The 23,330-nt window shown below is 41.2% G+C and overlaps 1 protein-coding gene across 1 annotated transcript in view; it reads right to left on the bottom strand.

Annotated features, from left to right (window-relative positions):
- LYST (lysosomal trafficking regulator) overlaps positions 1-23,330 on the bottom strand; it is a 556,878-nt gene that overhangs the window by 483,645 nt on the left and 49,903 nt on the right. The window contains 2 exon segments of the mRNA XM_044290763.1: positions 3,318-5,283; positions 21,090-21,180. Coding sequence (XP_044146698.1) covers positions 3,318-5,283; positions 21,090-21,180 — 2,057 coding nt within the window.

Consider the following 23,330-nt stretch of genomic DNA (forward strand, 5'->3'; position numbering starts at 1 on the left):
TGAAGAGGACAGTATACTGCTACAGAGGGATCTGGGTAGATTGCAGGCTTGGGCAGATAAATGGCAGATGAGGTTTAACACTGACAAATGTAAAGTTATGCACATGGGAAGGAATAATGCAAGTCACCCGTACATACTAAATGGTAAAACACTCGGTAACACTGACATGGAAAAGGATCTAGGAATTTTTATAAACAGCAAACTAAGCTGCAAAAACCAGTGTCAGGCAGCTGCTGCCAAGGCCAATAAGATAATGGGTTGCATCAGAAGGGGCATAGATGCCCGTGATGAGAACATAATCCTACCACTTTACAAATCATTAGTCAGACCACACATGGAGTACTGTGTACAGTTCTGGGCTCCAGTAAACAAGGCAGACATAGCAGAGCTGGAGAGGGTCCAGAGAAGGGCAACTAAAGTAATAACTGGAATGGGGCAACTACAGTACCCTGAAAGATTATCAAAATTAGGGTTATTCACTTTAGAAAAAAAAAGACGACTGAGGGGAGATCTAATAACTATGTATAAATATATCAGGGGTCAGTACAGAGATCTATCTCATCATCTGTTTATCCCCAGGACTGTGACTGTGACGAGGGGACATCCTCTGCGTCTGGAGGAAGGAAGGTTTGTACACAAACATAGAAGAGGATTCTTTACGGTAAGAGCAGTGAGACTATGGAACTCTCTGCCTGAGGAGGTGGTGATGGTGAGTACAATAAAGGAATTCAAGAGGGGCCTGGATGTATTTCTGGAGCGTAATAATATTACAGGCTATAGCTACTAGAGAGGGGTCGTTGATCCAGGGAGTTATTCCGATTGCCTGATTGGAGTCGGGAAGGAATTTTTTTTATTCCCCTAAAGTGGGGAAAATTGGCTTCTACCTCAGTTTTTTTTTGCCTTCCTCTGGATCAACTTGCAGGATGACAGGCCGAACTGGATGGACAAATATCTTTTTTTGGCCTTATGTACTATGTTACTATGTAAGACAAACAGCTAGCTCATTTATATGATATGTAGGGACTAGGTATGCCCTCTGCCACTTGAGGCTGTCAGAATATCAAAAGGAGAAATGTCACAAGATCATGCCACAAGTATATTAGCAAGTTGCTTTTTTATTTTTTTTACATTTACAAAACAACGAAGGGCTACATTGCTGAACAGTCTACACAGGGAAATGCAATTTCATGCAGAAATTTATTTATTTTTTTCCATGTCCTGTAAGTCCTTTACACAAACGAGTTTTCCATCTGGATGTGATTCATTCTGCAAAAGTGCAACATCGGAACTGAATCAATAGGTATATGCACATGTGCACTCCTTTTCACTGGCCATCTTTACTTTCACGAAAAATCACAGCACGTTCTACATTGTCAGTTTCTCACTCAGCCTTTGCACCATAGAAAAGAAGGGGCTGCGTAAAAAACAGAAGGCATCCAGAAGCAATGCATTTTCTCTTATGGTTGCTGAAAGATGTTGAGTGTTATGCTTTATTTTTTATTTTTATTTTATTTTCACTTGTGAAAAACACATTAAAAAATTGACTGCATCAGCGTGAAAAAAAAAAGCAAGAAATTGAGCGAAAACTGAAGCAAAAGGGAGGATTTTTTTTTCTTAACCAACAGAATATGGACGAGTTTGACATTACTTGTGTGAGAGAGACTTAATATTCAGTTTCTGCTAATCTGTTCAAGTTCAAGGTAATTTAGGTCTTTGAGACCAGACATAGTTTTGCTATTTTAACTACTATAGCCTAATTTTTTAGGGATGTTATCGGCTTAATTTTGCTAAACCCTTCAAGTACATGTATAGAACAGCAGGTGGGTAGAACACTGTACATCACAGTTATGGCACAGGCTCAGAGGCATCTTTTTTCCTCCAGTTGAATAGGCCTTAGAGCCTCCTACTTCAAAAGAGACATCACATCCAAATAATTTCTTTGCCAGCCATGAAACCAGCTCTCCTATATCCTTTTTACAACATCGATCCCAAAACGTAACCATTTACTTAAGATTTTGTTGAAATCCTACATTAAATCCCACAATGGGAGACCCCTGCAAGGGCCGCTACTGCTGCCAGTCTAATGCACGGTTAATAAAAATAAATAAAGCAAATGTGTAGCAAATTGTGAAATCCGACTGAATACCGTCACGGCGCAGGCGCAAGATCTTGATAGAAGACAGGGCCAGCCAGAGGACGCGTCTATATGATAGGAGGATGCGGCTTCTACTGGCAAGTAGCCGCCCTACTTGCTGGTAGACAGGTGATTTACATATTATAAAAGTACGTTTTATTCATGATCTACTGAACCAAAATGACTAATAACATTATGTATTCATATATCGCTGTATAGGGATTATAAGGTGCCCCAAAAAAAATTTGAAAAAAATATAAGAGTTTAGTGGGGTGACAGAAGCCCTTTAATCCCTCAGGTGCCGCACCTGAGGGGTTAATTGATGGGGTTTGCAGGATCGCCGTGCCCTGTCAATGTATCACACAGCCAGCACCCACTGCCTACATTTGTATTACGGTGTTAATTATAATTATTGGTGGAGCAGTGGCCAGCCCACCACTCTCCTCTTTATTGGTGGCAGTGGCGGCTGCATCACAATGGGGAGGAACTCTCTCCTTCTCCACTGTGCTGGCTCAGGAGAAAATGGTGCGTGATTTAAACCTGAAAGTCTACAATTCAATTGCATCTCAGTTGTTTCATTTTAAATCCAATATGGTGGCATGCAGAGCTCAAATCATGACGATTGTGTCACTGTTGAGATATTTCTGGACCTAACTGTATGTAGTATAAAGTTGCCTACAAGGGGATCGGTAACGTTTGTTAAGAAGGACTTACAGCCTTATCTTACACCTTGGAAAAAAAAAGGGGGCACAGGTAGCTATAGACAAACACAATTTGGAAGATTTATTAAAAGTGGGGCAAAGGAACACTGGCTTAGTTGGCCATTTAAACCGGTCTATCTTTTTCAGAGCTCCTTCTGAAAATTAAAGGATCAATATGATTGGTCGCCCTGGGCACCCAAGTCAGTTTTTCTTTGCACCACCTTTCATAAACCTCCCCTAATGTCTTTGAGGGAAGAGTAGAACCTGAACTCCTTCATACTGGTAAGCCTTTGCTGCAAAGAGCTAGCCAAGATTATGAAAATTAAAAATTACTATAATATGGTGAGCAATGAGACAAATATAGGCACTTTTCTGTACCTTAAAAATATCAAAAACAACTACTCACCAATATAGTTCATACATTGTGCCAAAAGTGTAGATTTGTAAAGAACATAATAGTAAAAACTAAAATAGTCACTGACCTTGATTTTAGCAACTCTGGTAAGCGTTTTAAATAAACTTTAAGCACTTCCAGGAAACATGCATTCTGGTTGGAGTCAGGCTGGCTACACAATGCAGACGTGCCAGACTGTTGGAAGTAATGAACCATGTCCACACCTTTTTGCAGAATTCCATTAAAAATAAGAGTATACAATTTCCGCTGAATAAATGCATTTCCTTCTTGAAGTAAGTAGCAAACATGGCTAGAAATATGAACGCTTAGTTGGAAGTCATTGCTAAACACAAGTTCCTGATAAGCTTCTAAAGAATCCCATTTCCACATCATATCCTCAGATCCTCCGCACGGTAAAACCCCTTGTAATCTGTATGGCATACTGCACTGAGCTGTTACAAGAGTTGTATCAGCTTTCGACTGAAATGTATCCTTTAACTCTATTAAAGGATCACTGTCCATCACACACACGTTACAAGACGCTTGTTTCTGAACACTGGATATTTCGCTTCCACCCAATTGATTTAGTAGAAAATGCTCAAGGATACTTATTATTTGGTGCTGCACATTCTTTAAGGCTGGCACTTTAAAAGCATGAAGGAGTGGGGTGACAACTGATAATGGATCCATGCAACAACAAATACCAGCATTCTGAATTCCTGAGAGAATTTGCAGGTGTGTTGAGGTCACTGATGCTCTTTGAAGTAAACGCAAGCAGTGAAGTGAGCATACCGCTATGCAACAACTTCTCTCAGGATAATGGATTTCTTCAGACATACCTTCATCAAGGTTTTCATTCTTGAACAGGGAAATAGGAAGACCCGATAGGTCTCTGTGGTGGTGCAAGAAGTAAGAGAACTCACATCTGCGATGCCTTTTCCTTGTACATACTGATTGATGAAGCTGTTCAGATTTTACCTTTTTTACTAAACTGACTATTTTTAGTACACTGCTAATAAGAATCAGCACATGATCAGAAGCCTCTGAATGTAGAGTTTCATATTGCAGACCTAAAGATTCCATCTGAAGAATTGCTTTTTCAAAAAGATTAAAGCCGTTGTATTGAATAAAGTCATGCAAAATTTCTATACATTGACTAAAATAGAGCGGGTTTGGTGCCGAACATTTAAGACATGATAGCATAATTTGAAAAACACCTTCAAGGAGATCTGGAAAAAAAAAAGCTTGGTGTTGACGGCTACACAAAGGTATGTTGCCCATAGTGTCTTGTAACAGCCCTTGGTTTGAGTCTAGCGTATTATTTATGTAAGATTTTAGTTTCAAAGATGTTCGCAACAAGTCAATAAGACTATTTCTAAGACTGTCAGGCATGAAATCCTTTTCCCTAATGTCTACAGACAAAACACTAAATAATGTATGTAACAGCATTCTCTGAACTAATGCCACAGGTTCCTTGGTCCAACCTTTTACTAGTGTTCCCTTTCCAGGGGCATAATAATCACCAATTTCTGATATGAATTCCGTTAAAGCTGGAATGATGCAAATGGAAAGCACAGAACCAGGATTCAGCATTATATCGAATTTGCTAACTTTTTCAAGCAAAGATAACAGGATCTGGCAAAGACTAAAAGGTGAAGATTCTGTATTTGAAAAGGAGGCTGTTTGATTTATTTCAGAAAATGTGGTTTCTAAGTCTGGTTTGCAGTCCCCCTTTTGTTGTGCATTTTCTTCAGCTATTATGGTATCTCTGATATTTGCAGGTGAATGTTTTCTAAATAGTTTTCTCTGCTTTATCAATGACTGTTCTTGTGCAGTAGTCTCCGAATCTGATGAAGAAAATGTTCTTTGGTCCTCCTTCAGTGAATAACGACATATAATTTTGGGCTGACGCCTTGGTTTATGTTGTGGCACAGTATTTGAGCTATGCAGAAAGCTTGAGTGGAATGTTTCATCAGTATCTGTCCTATTATGAGGAGCATGCAAAATTTCACTAGTAGCAACTGCTTCCATTCCATTGGAAAATGGGTTAAACACTGAAAAATACAAATATAAATTGAAATTAATATGTGACTAGGCCAAGAATGAATGCAGCATCAGAAAATGACCTACTGTTTTGATAAAGTTTTTGGGCTGGACAAATGTTTAACCCTTTCAAGACCAGGACCATATTTCACCTTAACCCCTTACGGACCAGGCTCATTTTCACCTTAAGGACCAGGCCATATTTTGCAAATCCGACCAGTGTCACTTTAGGTGGCGATAACTTTAAAACGCTTTGACTTATCCAGGCCATTCTGAGATTGTTTTTTCGTCACATATTGTACTTCATGACACTGGTAAAATGAACAGGTGGTGGTCAGTCGGCACTCTGTTCAAGAGGCGTGGTGCACGAGTCCGAGACAACGATCCCACTTGTATAGACAGAAAAGACCGACACTCACTTTTTCTTCTGCTGATTAAATCTCTTTATTCGTCACATATGAGATATTCTGTGACGTGCGTTCCGGCTCCAATACGAGCCTTTCTCAAACAGGTATAGCATACAAAATGACACAGTATACACGATTTAAATAGACCGCCTAAGTGGAAATGACATCAGGTAACCATAGTGATCAATCAAACAAAAATAAAGCAACAACAGAAACACGTGAGAAGCGACCCAACTGCAGCAACATCAATCAAAATAGTAGTATTTGAAGATCATACGGAATTCTTTCAATGATCATGGCGACTTGCAATTCAGATGATGCGGTTGGGGGTTCCTCACGTTTTTCATACAATTACAGACATTGGAACCCATGGGGTTAAACCGGGAGTACGATTTAAATAGATTCCTGTAATTTTCCAAACTCCATTTTATATAATTTTCATATAGATTTTTTGTATTCATTTGTCTTTTTATGTATTTTTCCAGAAAACGTGAGGAACCCCCAACCGCATCATCTGAATTACAAGTCGCCATGATCATTGAAAGAATTCCGTATGATCTTCAAATACTACTATTTTGATTGATGTTGCTGCAGTTGGGTCGCTTCTCACGTGTTTCTGTTGTTGCTTTATTTTTGTTTGATTGATCACTATGGTTACCTGATGTCATTTCCGCTTAGGCGGTCTATTTAAATCGTGTATACTGTGTCATTTTGTATGCTATACCTGTTTGAGAAAGGCTCGTATTGGAGCCGGAACACGCGTCACAGAATATCTCATATGTGACGAATAAAGAGATTTAATCAGCAGAAGAAAAAGTGAGTGCCGGTCTTTTCTGTCTATACAACTGGTAAAATGAAGTAAAAATTTTTTTTTTTTTTATTTATAATAAAAATATCCAAATTTACAAATATTTTTTAAAAATTAGCAAATTTCCAAGTTTCAACTTCACTACTTCTATAATACATAGTAATACCTACAAAAATTGTTATTACTTTACATTCCACATATGTCTACTTCATGCTTGGAGTTTTTGGGGAGGTTACAAGGCTTAGAAGTTTTGAAGCAAATCTTGAAATTTTTCAGAAATTTTCAAAACAACAATTATTAGGGACCAGTTTAGGTCTGAAGTTACTTTGCAAGGCTTACATAATAGAAACCACCCCAAAATGACCCCATTCTTGAAACTACACCCCCCCCCCCCCCCCAAGGTTATCAAAACTGATTTTACAAACGTAGTTAACCCTTTAGGTGTTCCACAAGAGTTAATGGCAAATGGAGATAACATTTCTGAAATTAGATTTTTTGGCTAATTTTTCCAGTAACAAAGCAAGGGGTTAACAGCCAAACAAAACGCTATATTTATTGTCCCGATTCTGTACTTTGCAGAAACACGCCATATGTGGCCGTAAACTACTGTACGGGTACACGGTAGGGCGTAGAGGGAAAGGTGCGCCGTGTGGTTTTTGGAAGGCAGATTTTGCGGGACTGGTTTATTTACACAGTGTTCCATTTGAAGCCCCCCTGATGCACCCCTAGAGTAGAAACTCCATAAAAGTGACCCCATTTTGGAAACAACTGGATAAGGTGGCAGTTTTGTTGAGACTATTTTTAGGGTACATATGATTTTTGGTTTATCTATATTACATTTTTGTTAGGCAAGGTTACCAAAAATAGAAATTCTGAAATTTCATCTCCATTTTCCATAAACTGTTGAGGAACACCTAAAGGGTTAATAAAGTTTGTATAATCAGTTTTGAATACCTTGAGGGGTATAGTTTCTTAGATGGGGTCGCTTTTATGGAGTTTCCACTCTAGGGGTGCATCAGGGGGGCTTCAAATGGGACATTGTGGCAAAAAAAAAAAAAAAAAAAAAAAAAAAAAAGCCCATCAAAATCTGCCTTCCAGAAACCATACAGCTTTCCTTTCATTCTGCGCCCTGCCGTTTGGTCATACAGAGGTTCACGACCACATATGGGGTGTTTCTGTAAACTGCAGAATCAGGGCAATAAATAAGTTTTGTTTGGCTGTTAACCCTTGCTTTGTAACTGGAAAAAAAACTGATTAAAATGGAAAAATTAGCCCAAAAAAAAAAAAAAAAAAAAAGCTGTTTTGGCAGTTTTTATTTTTTGACAGTGTTCATCTGAGGGGTTAGGTCATGGGGTATTTTTATAGAGCAGATTCTTACGGACACGACGATACCTAATATGTCTTTTATTTATTTATTTTCAATTTATTTATGTTTTACACTATATTATCTTTTTATAAACTAAAAACAAAAAAAAACTATTTTGGTATCTCCATAGTGTAAGAGTCATTTTTATTTCCTGCCAATTTTTTGGGGGCATATGACTTTTTGATCGCTTGCCATTACAATTTTTGTTTTGTACGGTAACAAAAAAAAAAATATATACCATTTTTTGCACCGTTCTATTTTTTTTTTTTTGACTGTGTTCATCTGAGGGGTTAGGTCATGGGGTATTTTTCTAGAGCAGATTCTTATGGACGTGGCGATACCCAATATGTCCACTTGTTTAATTTATTTTAGTTTTACTATTATTTTTACTAATATTTTTTAGTTTTACTATCTCAAGTCTGAGAACAATAGTTTTTTTTTATCCGATTGTCAGTGGCTAAATTGGTGAAGGGGAATATAAATTTTGTACTCCATGGAAGTGTGGTACTCCCTAAAGCAACCAATAATGCAGAGGCCCAGATGATCGGGGCACGTGTCACACAGTAGTAGTGTACTTCCGTATCCACTCCTGTGACACACTCTGCACCTTTTTTGGGTCCGTCCCTTCTTTCCAGTATAGGGGATCACACCTGGAAAGTGTTGGCCAGGGACGATACGGGCGCCTCCAGTTCCCGAGGTATTCCAGCCTGCTCTTTCCCGGTCAGAAAAGATCAGGTCCTTGAGGACTGCATCATAGAACTGGAGGAATTTCCCTGTGTTGCCAGCACTCTGGGACAGCACAAAAGAGTTGTGCAAGGCAACCTGCACCAAGTAGACAGCAACTTTTTTGTACCATGCCCGGGTTTTGCGCATGGCATTATATGGCTTGAGGACTTGATCAGAGAGATCAACTCCTCCCACATACCGATTGTAGTCCACAATACAATCTGGCTTGAGGACCGTTGCCGCGGTACCTCGCACAGGGACAGAGGTGAAGCAGTTACCGTGAATTGTGGACAGTACAAGGACATCCCTCTTATATCTGACCAGCAACAGGTTTCCACTGGTAAGGGCACAGGTCTCACCCCTGGGGATAGGTATCTGGAGGGGGCGGGTAGGGAGGCCGCGCTGATTTTTCCGCACGGTCCCACAAGTGGACATGGATCTAGCGACGAGGAACTGGAACAAGGGAATACTAGTATAAAATGTTTCCACGTACAGGTGGTAACCCTCATCTAGCAGTGGGTGCATAAGATCCCACACAAGTTTCCCACTAATACCCAGAGTGGGGGGAAATTCTGGGGGTTGAATACAGGAATCTCACCCCTTGTACACACAAAACTTTTAAGTGTACCCTGAGGTACTCTCACAAAGTTTGTACAGCTTCACGCCATACCTTGCCCGCTTAGAGGGAACATACTGGCGGAAAAGGAGTCTGCCTTGAAAGCAATGAGAGACTCATCAACCGCGACCTCCCTTCCAGGTACATAGGCCTGCACAAATTTGGCCCCAAAGTGATCGATGACAGGATCACCTGCCTATGGAAGGGGGGACATGCTGCATTATCTGCATGATGCAGGCATTTCCGGGTGGCCTCAAACAGGGAGCGTGTCATGGCCGTACTGTAAAGTGGGGTCTGGTAGAGGACGTCCCCACTCTAGTAATGCCTGACACTAGGGTTTTTGACTAGGCCCATGTGCAGCACGAGGCCCCAAAACGTCCTCATCTGGGCTGCACTCACCGGAGTCCAGCCACCGGTACTAGCCAAAAAGGAGCCCGGGTGTTGAGCAACTAACTGTTGGGCGTACAGGTTAATTTGCTCCACCATCAGATTTACAAAGTGGTCACTGAAAAAAAGACTAAAATAGTCATATTCAGTGAAGCCCACTGTGTAAAATCTGGATTCCTGGTTGGCTTACAAAATCAGGAATCGCGGTCTCAAAATGCTCTGGGGTACACCAGACAAGTTCACCGGCAGGGGGGGGGAATCAAACTGGTGGGCTGGTAAACTAGTACGAGCCCCAGAGCTGCTCATACTAGTGTTAGCCTTGGGGGCTCATCATCATCTCTAGATGATGAGGACGCGGATGACCAAAAGAAAGTGGGGTCAATCCTGGTCCTCACTGGGGCTCTCGGACACTGAGGCAAGCTGGGCGTATGCCTCCTCGGCCGAGAACATCCGGCGGGCCATAGGGGATGTGGGTGTGTTAAACTTTAGAGTGTGTGTGTGTGTGTGTGTGTGTGTGTGTGTGTGTGTGTGTGTGTGTGTGTGTGTGTGTGGGCACGGGTTTTCAAGAACTTACCCTAAAACTAACAGACAAAAAAAAACTAAATAAAAAAGGACAAAAAATATAAAATGAAATTCAAACTCGCTGATCAACCATCCGAAGTTGATCAGCGGTGGGGAGTGCGATGCACCAACAGTAGCCGGATGCTAAGAGTGCCGGCCACAGCGTACGCAAAAACAAAAACTGCTTGCGCCCCCAAAAAAGTTGTGGGGGGGGGGGGGGGGGCAGGGGGACAATATGCAGAACCCCTGGGGGGGTCTAGGGTCACACTTTGCTGTGGACCCCAGACACCCGATTTAGGGTGAAGCAACAAAAAAATGTTTTTCTCACTAACTTTCCCTGAATATCCCTGCCTAATCTAACCTAAATATCTTGGTGGTGCTGGGGCACAGTGGGGGTGCTGGCTGATGATCCCTGCACAGATGGGGGTGCTGGCTCTGGAGATCGACGTGCAGCCCTCTATCCTTGGCTCCCAGACTCAAAAGGAGAAGGAGCGCTGCTGTAATTTGAACTGCCCGCCCGCCCAGCCGACCAATGAGAGCCGATCCTGAGAGGTGATGTCACCATCACCATCAGGATCGCAGGATGGTGATTGGTGTTGTATTATCACACCACCGATCACCATCCTGTTCAGGGTTATCGGGTCCCCAGAGACCCAAATAACCCGGAAACGCAGCAAACCACAGGTCTGAATTGACCTGCGGTTTGCTGAGATCGCCGACATGGGGGGGGGGGGGGGGGGGGGGGGTCCTTAAGTACCGGGACAATATGCCGTACCGGTAAGTCATATGTCCGGAACAGGTTAAAGAGGTTGTCCGGTCACAAAATCTAAATTCTTATTATGTGCTCTTGACACCCCTCACCATAAATACATATACCCACTTTATTGATACACAAGTCTGGCTGCACAGAGATGAGTCACAGGTTGGACACGCCCCGTACACTGCTCTGTCTGCAGGAGATACTGCCTCTATAACTCCTATGGCCATGTTTCTACAGCCAGACATAAGTCTACTTCTCACTCAGTGTCTAAATCCCATCACTGACCATCCACAGGCTCTGCCCTCACCATCTCCAGAGTGTAATAAACAGCTGGAATCAGCAAGCACATCCAAACACATCTGTATCTAATCCTATCCTGTGTGAAACAGCCTGCTGAGCTGTGTATCTATACTCTTAAACACACAGGGGCATACTAAAAGTAATGACAGAATAGAAGGCCCATAGACTTTGACAGGAGAAGAAAATGCCCATAGACTATAATGAAGACACATCAAATAAATCTTTAGCATACTCTCCAAGCACAGTAGCATTGATCTAAATTGAGATTAGGTGGGATTATCATTTTCCATGGAATGACATGTGTGAATGACACCAAGAATGCCCATAGAGTATAATGAGAAGCTAAGTATCAGATAATTTGTAGGCAAATCTGAAAAAAATATCTATTTATCCTTTACCACAGATCTTCCCCGTGTATAGTAACATCTTTTACAATGGAAATAACTTTGGATTTTTCTTGTTTTCTATAGAATGACAGATAATTAGCACAATGGAATGCCCATAGAGTATAATGGGAAGAAAGATGGGCCGTGGAGACGAGAACCATATGACACAGCAAATAAATCTTTAGCAGGCATACTCTCCAAGCACAGTAGCATTTATCTAAATTGAGATTAGGAGGGATTATCATTATTTTCTATAAAAAGACAAGCGTGAATGACACCAAGAATGCCCATAGACTATAATGGGAAGTAAAATATGATTTTAATTGTAGATTAATTTGTGTAATTTAGCAATATTATGCCCAAAGATTATAAATGGGAAGTAAAATGTGACTGTGTCTGAACCATTTAACATATCAAATACATCTTTAGCAGACATACTCTTCAAGTTCAGTGGGATTATTTAAAATTGAGATTAAGTGGGATTATCATTGGTTTCTATTAAATGACAAGAAGAATGACACAATGGAATGGCCATAGACTATAATGGGAAGTAAACTATGAGCTCATTTGCAGGTAAATCTGTGTTATTTAGGAAATTAACCTTTACCGCAAATGTTCCCTGGGTAGAGTAGCATATTGTAAAATGAAAATTACCTTGGATTATAACTGTTTTCTAACAAAAGCAAAGGTGATTGACATAAGGGAATGCCCATACACTATAATTGGTGGCAAAACGTGACTTGGTGTCGGAACCATTTAACATATCAAGTAAATCTTTAGCAGGCTTACTCTTCAAAATCAGTGGGATTATAATTGGTTTCTATGAAATTACAAGGGGAATGACACAATGGAATGCCCATAGACTATAAAAGCAAGCATGCTAAAGATTTACTTGATATGTTAAATAGTTCAGACTCCAAATTTTGCCTCCCATTATAGTCTATGGGCATTCCATTATGTCATTCACCTTTGCATTCTATAGAAAACAGTTATAATCCAAGGCAATTTTCATTTTACAATATGCTACTCTGCCCAGGGAACACTTGCGGTAAAGGTTAATGTCCTACATAACACAGATTTAGGCTACATTCACACGTCCGTATTTTCCTATATCCCGACTTTCGGTCCGTTTTTTGCGGATCTGTTGTTCCTGAAAATGTTTCCGTATGTCATCCATTTTTTGCGGATCCGCAAAAAACGGAACCATGTATAAATTTCAATAATAAAATAAAGTTGTTTGGATTTCTTTGAAAAAAAAAAATAAAAAAAATTGTTGTGGGTTTCCAGGAACGGATTCTGCATAAAACGGATGACATACGGAATGACATCGAATGTCTCCAGTTTTTTGCGGATCCATTGACTTTGTATTGTACCAGGATCCGAATTTTGCGGAAAAGAATAGGACATGTTTTATATTTAAACGGACATGCGGAACGGAACAACGGAAACAGACAGCACACATTGTGCTGTCCGATTTTTTCCAGGACCCATATCTGGTCCTGATCTGTTCCACAAAAAACGGAACAGATCAGGAAAGAAAAAACGGACGTGTGAATGGACCCTTAGGGTACTTTCACACTTGCGTTTTTCTTTTCTGGCATAGAGTTCAGTCACAGGGGCTCTATACCGGAAAATAACTGATCAGGCATATCCCCATGCATTCTGAATATAGAGTAGTCTGTTAAGGATGCATCAGGATGTCTTGACCAGGCAAAAGAGAAAACCTTAGCATGCTACGGTTTTATCTCCGGCGAAAAAAAACTGAAGACTCGCCTGAATGCAGGATCCGGCATTTTCCCAATAGGAATGTATTAGTGCCGGATCCGGCATTCAAAATACCGGAATGTCGGATCCGTCCATCCGGTCTGCGCATGCGCAGACCTTTAAAAACGTGAAAATAAATACCGGTTCCGTTTTTCCCGATGACACCGGAAAAACGGATCCGGTATTGCAATGCATTTTTCTGACTGATCAGGATCCTGATCAGTCTGAAAAATGACATGCGTTTGCATACAGTTTGCCTGATCAGGCAGGCATTTCAGGCTACGGAACTGCCTGCCAGAATCCTCTGCCGCAAGTGTGAAAGTACCCTTACCTGCAAATGAGCTCATAGTTTACTTCCCATTATAGTCTATGGGCATTCCATTGTGTCATTCCCCTTGTAATTTCATAGAAACCAATGATAATCCCACTTAAACTCAATTTTAAATAAACCCACTGACCTTGAAGAGTAAACCTGCTAAAGATTTACTTGATATGTTAAATGGTTCAAACTCCAAATCAAATTTTGCCTCCCATTATAGTCTATGGGCATTCCATTATGTCATTCACATTGCATTCTATAGAAAACAGTTATAATCCAAGATAATTGTTCCCTGGGTACAGTAGCATATTGTAAAATGAAAATTGAGATAAAGGTTAATTTCCTACCGAACACAGATTTACCTGCAAATAAACTCATTTTACTTCCCATTATAGTCTATGGGCATTCCATTGTGTCATTCACCCTCGTCATTCTTCAGAAAACATTAATAATTCCACTTAATCTGAACATTAAATAATTATTAGATATGTCAAATAGTTTTGTCTCTAATTCAAATATTACATTTCCATTATTCTCTATGGGCATTCCACTCTGTTATTCCTTTTAGTATGCCCCAACACACAACCGTATCTATTCTACAGTCCACGAGATCCGCTAAATAAGGATACTGTCCGTGTGCAACCCGAATTTTTTTTTGCAGTCCCATTGATTTGTATGGATTTCAGGTCTGCATTATGAGGACCAGAATAGGACTTTTTTGCAGAACTGACATACGGATGTGGAAAACACATGGACTTCATCAATGTGCTTTCCACATCTATATATCAGTACAGCAAAAGATAGAACAGGTCTTATTCTAGTCCTCATAATGCAGATTTAAAACCCTTAAAATGCACATCTCACACAGGCAGTATCCTTATTTAGCAGATCTACTACTTGGAGAAAGCAGAATGGATACGGTCTTGTGCATGAGGCCTAATCCCATCTTTTTTGGTCCTGACTGCTGAAGGGTTTTTCGTGATACACGAGAGATAAGACCATGATCAGCCTGGGAAACACGGTCTGCGCGTCGCCGCATCTTCCAGGCCAACTGCACTCTCCTGACTGAACTGACGATATGACAGTAATGTATGATACAGCCAGTCTCCTAACTGGTCAGGGTAGCCGAGGTTGGCCTGGAAATTGTGCCCGACACATGGACTGAGATATGGATTTCTGGGCCGATCACAGTAGTTTGCATGATTCCTATCACTCATACTGAGCTGCCATCCACAGTGGGCCCCCCCCCCCATGTGCCACCCACAGTGGGCCCCCCCCCCCATGTGCCACCCACAGTGGGGCCCCCCCCCCATGTGCCATCCACAGTGGGGCCCCCCCCCATGTGCCATCCACAGTGGGGCCCCCCCCCCATGCGCCATCCACAGTGGGGGGGCCCCCCCCCCATGTGCCATCCACAGTGGGGGGGCCCCCCCATGCGCCATCCACAGTGGGGGGCCCCCCCCCCATGTGCCATCCACAGTGGGGGGGCCCCCCCCCCCATGTGCCATCCACAGTGGGGGGGCCCCCCCATGTGCCATCCACAGTGGGGGGGCCCCCCCATGTGCCATCCACAGTGGGGGGGCCCCCCCATGTGCCATCCACAGTGGGGGGGCCCCCCCAATGTGCCATCCACAGTGGGGCCCCCCCCCCCCATGTGCCACCCACAGCATAGCAATCAGCCTCTGTGGCTGATCGCTATGCTGTCACTCATGTACAGCGCTTACATTGCTTCCCATAAAAGCCTGTACACTCAGCACAGCACAGCCCTTCCTATGATCCAGCATGCGCAGTAGTGTGCAAGGCCGGCAGGAGGCGGTGACGTTAGTGATTATGTTCCATATCCTGCCCCAGGCAGGAAAAGAAGAAAACGGCGCTGGACAGGAAACCTTCAAAAGCGGGCACGTGATGGTGAAGAGGATCATAGGAAGGGCTGTGCTGTTAATACTTTCTCTCGACAGATTATAAAGATGGCCTATTTTCAAGTAGAGGCCCGAGAACTTAATGGACGTTTGTCTTTTTTCAACCATATTAACTATGTAACCCCTTTAAGGACCAGGCGTTTTTTGGGGAAATTTGACATGTTACTTTATGCGGTAATATCTTTGAAACGCTTACTTATCCAAGGCATTCTGAGATTGTTTTCTCGTGACACATTTGTGATAAATGTGTGGAAAATTTCAGTCAACATTTTAATATTTTTTTTAAATCCCAAATTTAAACAAAATTTTTTAAAAATTTGCATCTTTCTAAATTTCAATTTCTCTGCTTTTAAAACAGATAGCGATACCTCATAATATTTATTACTTTGTTTCCCATATGTCTACTTAATGTTTGGATCATTTTGTGAATATCAAACATTTGGGGACATTAGAAGGCTTAGAAGTATAGAAGCAATTCTTGAAAAATTTCAGAAAATTTCTAAAACCCACTTTTTTAAAGGACCAGTTCAGTTATGAAGTCACTGTGGGGCTTACATAATAGAAACCACCCATAAATGGCCACAGTGATCGGAACTGGGTGCCTGCTCAAATTATTGAGCAGGCACGCTGGGACAATGCGCCGGGAAGTCCTGTGACCCCCCCCCCCCTCCCCCCGTGTCGGCGATCGCAGCAAACCGCAGGTCAATTCAGACCTGTGGTTTTCTGCGTTTCCGGGTTATTTGGGTCTATGGGGACCCAATAACCCGGAAGAGGATGGTGATCGGTGGTGTGATCATACACCACCAATCACCATACTGCGATCCTGAGAGGTGACATCACCTCTCAGGATCGCCACTCAGTCGGCTGGGGCAGGCTATAAAAATTGCAGCAGCGCTCCTCTCATATTTTACATTTTCTTGTAAAATATGTTATTTTCCATTATCACTGCCAAGTGTTCTTAAATTCTATAAAACACTTGTGAGGCCAAAGTGCTCAAAACACTCCATTAGAAAAATGTATTGGGTAATTTTTTTAGGGGGTTTCCAATGTAGGGGTTCTTCAAATGTAACAAAGCACCCAGAAACCATTCCAGCAAAATCTGCCCTCCTAAAATGTTCTGGCACTCCTTCCCTTCTGAGCCCTGTAGGGTGCCAAAACAACAATTTACCACAACATATGAGGTTTTCTGGAAACTACAGAATTAGGGTAACCAATACTGTGGTTTGTTTTGCTAGTAACCCTTGCTGTTACAGGTAAAATAGATTAAAATTGAAAATCTGCCAAAAGGGTTAACAAAATTTGTAAAATCAGTTTTGAATAATGTGAGTGCTGTAGTTTGTGATGGTTTCCACTAGAGGGGTGTCTTCAAAAGTGACATGGTACCTGAAGATTTTTCCAGTGAAATCTGCCCTCCCAAAAACATTTGGTGCGCCTTCCATTCTGAGCCATTCTGTGTGTTCATACAGCAGTTTATGACCCCATATGGGGCGTTTCTGTAAACTGCAGAATCAAAGTGTTAAATATTGAGGTTTAATTGGCTGTAAGAACTTGAAGTGTTACTGGAAAAGTGGATTACAATGGATTAGAATTTAAAATCTGCCCAAAAAAAAAAAAATGAAGTTTGAAAATTCACTACCATTTTCCCTTTAATTACTGTGCCACACTAAGGGTTAAAGTTTGTAAAATCAGTTTTGACTATTTCGAGGGGCGCAGTTTCTAAAACCTGCCAGTTTTTTAAATTTTCTTTTAAAATTTGAAAAACTGCTTCTAAAATGTTAAGCCTTCTAATGTCCTAAAAAGCATACACATTGTGAATTTTAAAGAGGCTCCGTCACCCGGTTCAAGCCTACCCTACCAGGCATATAGCATGTTAGGGCTGATGACAGACAAAAAACTTCTTCTTATGTAGTAGGTCCACACATTGCCACCTTTACCAAACAAAATGCATATTCTTGTCAACAATTGTCAGACAAAAATAGGACATGCTCTTTTGTGCGGCCACAGACCGGAACTACGAATGCGGACAGCACACAGTGTGCTGTCCGCATCTTCTGCAGCCCCATTGAAATTAATGGGTCCACACTGTCATTTATACGGTCATGTGAATGTGATGGGTGGATGCCTTTAGGCTACAAATACCTCTCAGGGACCCCTGAAAAAAAAAAAAAAAAAGGCAAGTCGAACAGAGTTCCGAAGACAGAAAAGTACAGCTGAGTAGATGCCATTGTGCTTACTTTTCTGATAAAGAGTTTGTTAAATACTTGTTCTTCTGTTCAAAAAATGTGTTAATTGTGGCCTGGAAGACACTCCTGTGGTTGCACATGGATTCAACTGATTAATAAATACATCACCATCCTCAAGATACAGTTCTGATCAAAAGTTTAAGACCACTTGAAAAATGGCAAAAAATCATATTTAGCATGGCTGGATCTTAACAAGGTTCCAAGTAGAGCTTCAACATGCAACAAGAAGAAATGGGAGCGAGAAAACATTTTTTGAGCATTAAATTTAATGAAAACAACGAATAAACTGAAACAGGCTGTTTTTCAGCTGATCAAAAAGTTTAGGACCACACCTCCAAAAAACAAAACTAAACCCCCCCAAAACAGAAATCTAATGTCCAAACATGTAACTCAGTAATGAGTAGCTCCGCCGTTATTGTTTATCACTTCAAAAATTTGTGTCTGCATGCTTGATGCAAGCGTTTCCATGAGGTGAGTGGGAACATTTCTCCAAGTGGTGAAGACAGCCGCACGAAGGCCATCTACTGTCTGGAACTGTTGTCCATTTTTGTAAACTTCCCTTGCCATCCATCCCCAAAGGTTCTCAATTGGATTTAGATCAGGGGAAAATGCAGGATGGGCCAAAAGAGTGATGTTATTCTCCTGGAAGAAGTCCCTTGTCCTACGGGCATTGTGTACTGTAGCATTGTCCTGTTGAAAAATCCAGTCGTTACCACACAGATGAGGGCCCTCAGTTATGAGGAATGCTCTCTGCAACATTTGGACATAGCCAGCGGCCGTTTGACACCCCTGCACTTCCTTAAGCTCCATTGTTCCACTGAAGGAAAAAGCACCCCATACCCTTATGGCGCGTAGAAAACATCTCAGGTGGGATCTGCTTGTCATGCCAGTAACGTTGGAAACCATCAGGACCATCAAGGTTAAATGTTTTCTCATCAGAGAATAATACTTTCCTCCACCTTTGAATGTCCCATGTTTGGTGCTCTCTTGCAAAGTCCAAACGAGCAGTTCTGTGGCGTTCAAAGAGACGAGGTCTTTGAAGAGGTTTTTTGTTTTTGAAGCCCTTCAGTCTCAGATGCCGTCTGATGGTAATGGGGCTGCAGTCAGCACCAGTAAGGGCCTTAATTTGGGTTGAGGATCGTCCAGTGTCTTGATTGACAGCCAGTTGGATCCTCCGGCTCAGTGCTGCTGATGAAATTTTTTGGGGTCTTCCACTTTTTTGTTCCATAACCCACAGGATCATTTGAGAAATTCCAAATTACCGTCTTACTGCATCCCACCTCAGCAGCGATGGCGAGCTGCGAGAGACCCTGCTTATGCAGTTAAACAACCCGACCACATTCAAAAAGGGAGTTTTTTTGCCTTTGCCATCACAACGTGTGACTTACCTGACAGAAAATGACAATGAATCCATATCTTTGCACAGATTTGGCCTTTTAAAAAGGCATGTGGTACTAAATTTTGGATCAGCTGAAAAACAGCCTGTTTCAGTTTAATCGTTATTTTCAATTATTTGAATGCTCAAAACATGTTTTGTCTCACTCTCATTTCTTCTTGTTGTATGTTGAAGCTCTACTTGGAACCTTGTTAAGATCCAACAATATAAAATATGATTTTTTGCCATTTTTCAAGTGGTCTTAAACTTTTGATCAGGACTGTATTATACATGAACAGGCAATGCCTGTATAAGTTTGTCAAGATTTGATGAAAATAGAAGAAACAAAAATAAAAACTTCCTTTGCAATATAAAATTTGACTGATGTATTGTTGGTGAGCTGAGTCTGTTTTGGGGTTGAGGGTTTGTGTACAGGGGTCAAGTCCTGGGAAAAAAAGTGTGGGAACTCACCCAAGATCCACTGCAACCCCCCCCCCCCCTCCCCTCCAAAAAAAAAAAAAAAGCACAGAAAATCTAGCACGCTGTAATTTGTGTAGCTGCGGACTGAGCCAAATGTACACATTGTGATCAAAACACAATATCATAGTGCCATCCTCTCCCCCTGTCCCCTAATGTGCCAGTATCAAGTTCCTCTCTCCTACCCCCTTCATGTGCCAGTATCATGGCGCCAATAGCCCGCCTCCCCCGTGGCAGTAAAGTAACAGTCCGGTATTAAAAAAAAAAAAAAAAAAAACACTTTTAGAAAAGTTTGTCATGGGATTCGAACTCATGACCCCTACACATCAGAGGCAAGGCATATGCCCTCACAGCTATGAAAGCTGTCTAATAACTTAAAAAAAATATATATAAGACTTCTACTGTAGGTAACTTTGCCCACTGTGTATGGATGTAGCAGAGCTGGGTGTGTTGGGGCAGCTGTCATGTGTATGGTTGTACACTAGGTATCAGTACACTAGGTATCAGTAGGAGTCTTAAAAAAAAAAACACTTTTAGAAAAGTTTGTCCTGGGATTCGAACTCATGACCTCTACACATCAGAGGCAAGGCATTTACCCCCACAGCCAAAAATAAGACTTCTACTTATACCTAGTGTACTGATACCTAGTGTACAACCATACACATGACAGCTGCCCCAACACACCCAGCTCTGCTACATCCATACACAGTGGGGAGCTGTCATGTGTATGGTTGTACACTAGGTATCAGTACACTAGGTATAAGTAGAAGTCTTATTTTTTTTTTTTTAAGCAACTACCTAGACAGCATTCATGGCTGTGAGGGTAAATGCGTTGCCTCTGATGTGTAGAGGTCGTGAGTTCGAATCCCAGGGACAAACTTTTCTTAAAGACATTCTAAATGATCTCCTATGTGTCAGCTGCGAAGTGACTGAACATACTCGCAGCGTATTAGGCCGACAGAAGAAGTGAAGGAGATGTCAGTAGGGGGCGGGGCGCCATGAGAGGAGTCACAGACAGCTGTGAAGCCGCTTAGCCTGCCCTGCACAGTGCGCTTCACCCCCTGATTTCAGCTGCGTTCTCCTGGCTTGAGGCTTGAAAGGGAACGGCGTTCCTGCCATGAAAAAAGTGCAGGAACGCCGTTCCCACGCGTTCCCCCTCCACTCGACCCCTGTTTGTGTATCAGAAAGTGTGGGGGTGTGATTAGATTGGGTGGACAGCTAGTTATGTTCCCTTACAGTGTGGCAGTTTGTATGACAGCATGTAATCTATATTTACTGTATTGGCAGAAACATCTACAATATTTCTTCAAATGAGTAATGAGGTTAGAATAGTCAAGAAGTTTCTTTACTAACTTTTCAGGTGATTTACACAATGTTCTAAAAGATAAGTTTTGTACATTTACCTATTGCCTTGTCTTCATCCACAGGAATCTTCCAAACCAGAGGTAACAGAGACAAAATTAAAGTCATAAGTTCTTCTCGACATGTCAACCTCTGTATTAAATAGAAAACACAATATTTGTATAAAAGCATTTAAATAGCAATGTGAACACCTGTGATTTCAAGAATTATAAAGAAATACACTGTCTGACCCTTAGAATACCGGAAGTTTTTTAATTTTTCCTCCCAATCTTCCTTGAGCCATAACTTTATTTTTCTGTTCACATAACTGTATGAGGGCTTATTTTTTGTGAGACAAGTTGTACTTTTTAATGCCACCATTTATTATGGCATACAATGTAGAGGGAAAAGGAAAAATAAAAAAAATAAATAATAATAATAAATATATATAATAATAATTCCTCCACCATTTTACGGGTTTAGTTCCCACTGCGTTCCCTTTGCTGGAAAAATGACTTGTGCCCCTCATTCTCTGGGTCAGTACAATTACAATGATACCACTTATGTATAGTTTTTTTTTTTTATGTCTAAGTAGTGTAAAAATAAATTAATAATTTTTTTTTTATTTTTTTTCCCCATCACCATGTTCTGACCCCCATAACTTTTTTTTAAAGTTAAATCTACTGAGCTGTTTTGCGGGACAATCTGCAGTCTTATTGAAAAAATAGCAATTTGGTCATTTTGACAATTTTTTCCCCGTTACGCCATTGGCCGTATTGGAAAAATATTTTTATATTTTAATAGTACAGCCGTTTTCAGACGCAGAGATGCCCATGATTTTTTGCTATTTATTTATGTATTTATTTTTTTATTGTACAGATAGGAGGATTATTTAAACTTAAAAATATATAAAGCATTAAAAAAATACATTTTACTTTTTTTTATGATTTTGGAACTCTTATGAGCCTACAAAATTCATAAATTTTTAAATTCTAACCAATCATGGGTTTTCTAGACCCATTATTTGTACAGAAATGCTAATTTATGTTGATCTGCCACTTGAGAGACCCAGCGCATTAAAATCAAATACCGGCATCCTCATTGGCCGTAGAGGATGCCGGCAAGAAACCTGGAAGTGCAAGGGCTAAAGAGGAGCTGTGTTTTAATATCTAGATAAATTCCCAGTGTAATAACAATTCTGGAGCATCTATTCCTATGACCCTATGATGTGCCATTATTATTTCTACTACAAGTTATAAACAAATTGCTAGCAGTCTGCAGTAAGGGTACAGAGGGGTGTTAACCAGTTGAGGAGGTGTCCCTGCCCAGTCTCACTGTATCCAGTCAGTGCTGCTATAGTAAGACTGCGCAGCTACAAACCCCCAACTGGCTAACATCCATCTTTACCCTTACCATTTGTAGTAAAAATAATAAAGGAATGGCACAGCTTCGGCTACTTTCACACTGGCGTTTTGGTTTCCATTTGTGAAATCTGTTCAGGGATCTCACAAACGGTCCAAAACGGATCAGTTTTGCCCTTAATGCAATCTGATTGGATAAAGATCTGCTCAGAATGCATCAGTTTGGCCCCGTTCCGCCTCCATTCTGCTTTGGAGGCGGACACCAAAATGCTGCTTGCAGCGTTTTGGTGTCAGTCTGACGAATCTGAGCCAAACGGATCCGTCCTGACACACAATGTAAGTCAATAGAGACAGATCCGTTTTCACTGACACAATTTGGCTATGTTAAAGATAATACAAACGGATCCATTCAGAAAGGAGCTCCTGAAGAAGCGTTGTAGCGAAACCCGGGTCGGGCGTCTGTGCAGGCTGATCTGAATGCTTGTTATGTTTTTAGCTTTGTGAGTATAATAAATTAATTAATTTAATTTTTATAATCGCACACCTAAAGTGCTTCACTATCCTCCGCGTTTCTCTGGTTTATGTGGAAACAGGGATCCATGAGAAGATCAAGGAATTCCAAAGAAGGTGTTTGCTGAAACTTATGGAGATGTGGGGACACAAGTGGTGATAAATACGCACACTGTGAATGGAATCTTGTGAGTATATCTATTCCTTGTGGTTTTAAAACACAGTGGCAGTACTTCACCATATGGAGTTTCTATTTGCACCCTGCAGGCACTTTTAGATCTGAGGAGGATTTTTTTACATCTTGTGAACCTGGTGAAAACTCAGTCTTTCCCTTTAAATCCGAGGAGAGAAGTTTGCAGAAGAAAAGAGGAAGGGGAAAAAAAAAAAAAAAAAAAAAAAAAAAAAAAAAATTATATTCTTTCGGCAGCGCAG

Source organism: Bufo gargarizans, chromosome 4 (assembly GCF_014858855.1).
Source record: "Bufo gargarizans isolate SCDJY-AF-19 chromosome 4, ASM1485885v1, whole genome shotgun sequence".
NCBI lineage: Eukaryota > Metazoa > Chordata > Amphibia > Anura > Bufonidae > Bufo > Bufo gargarizans.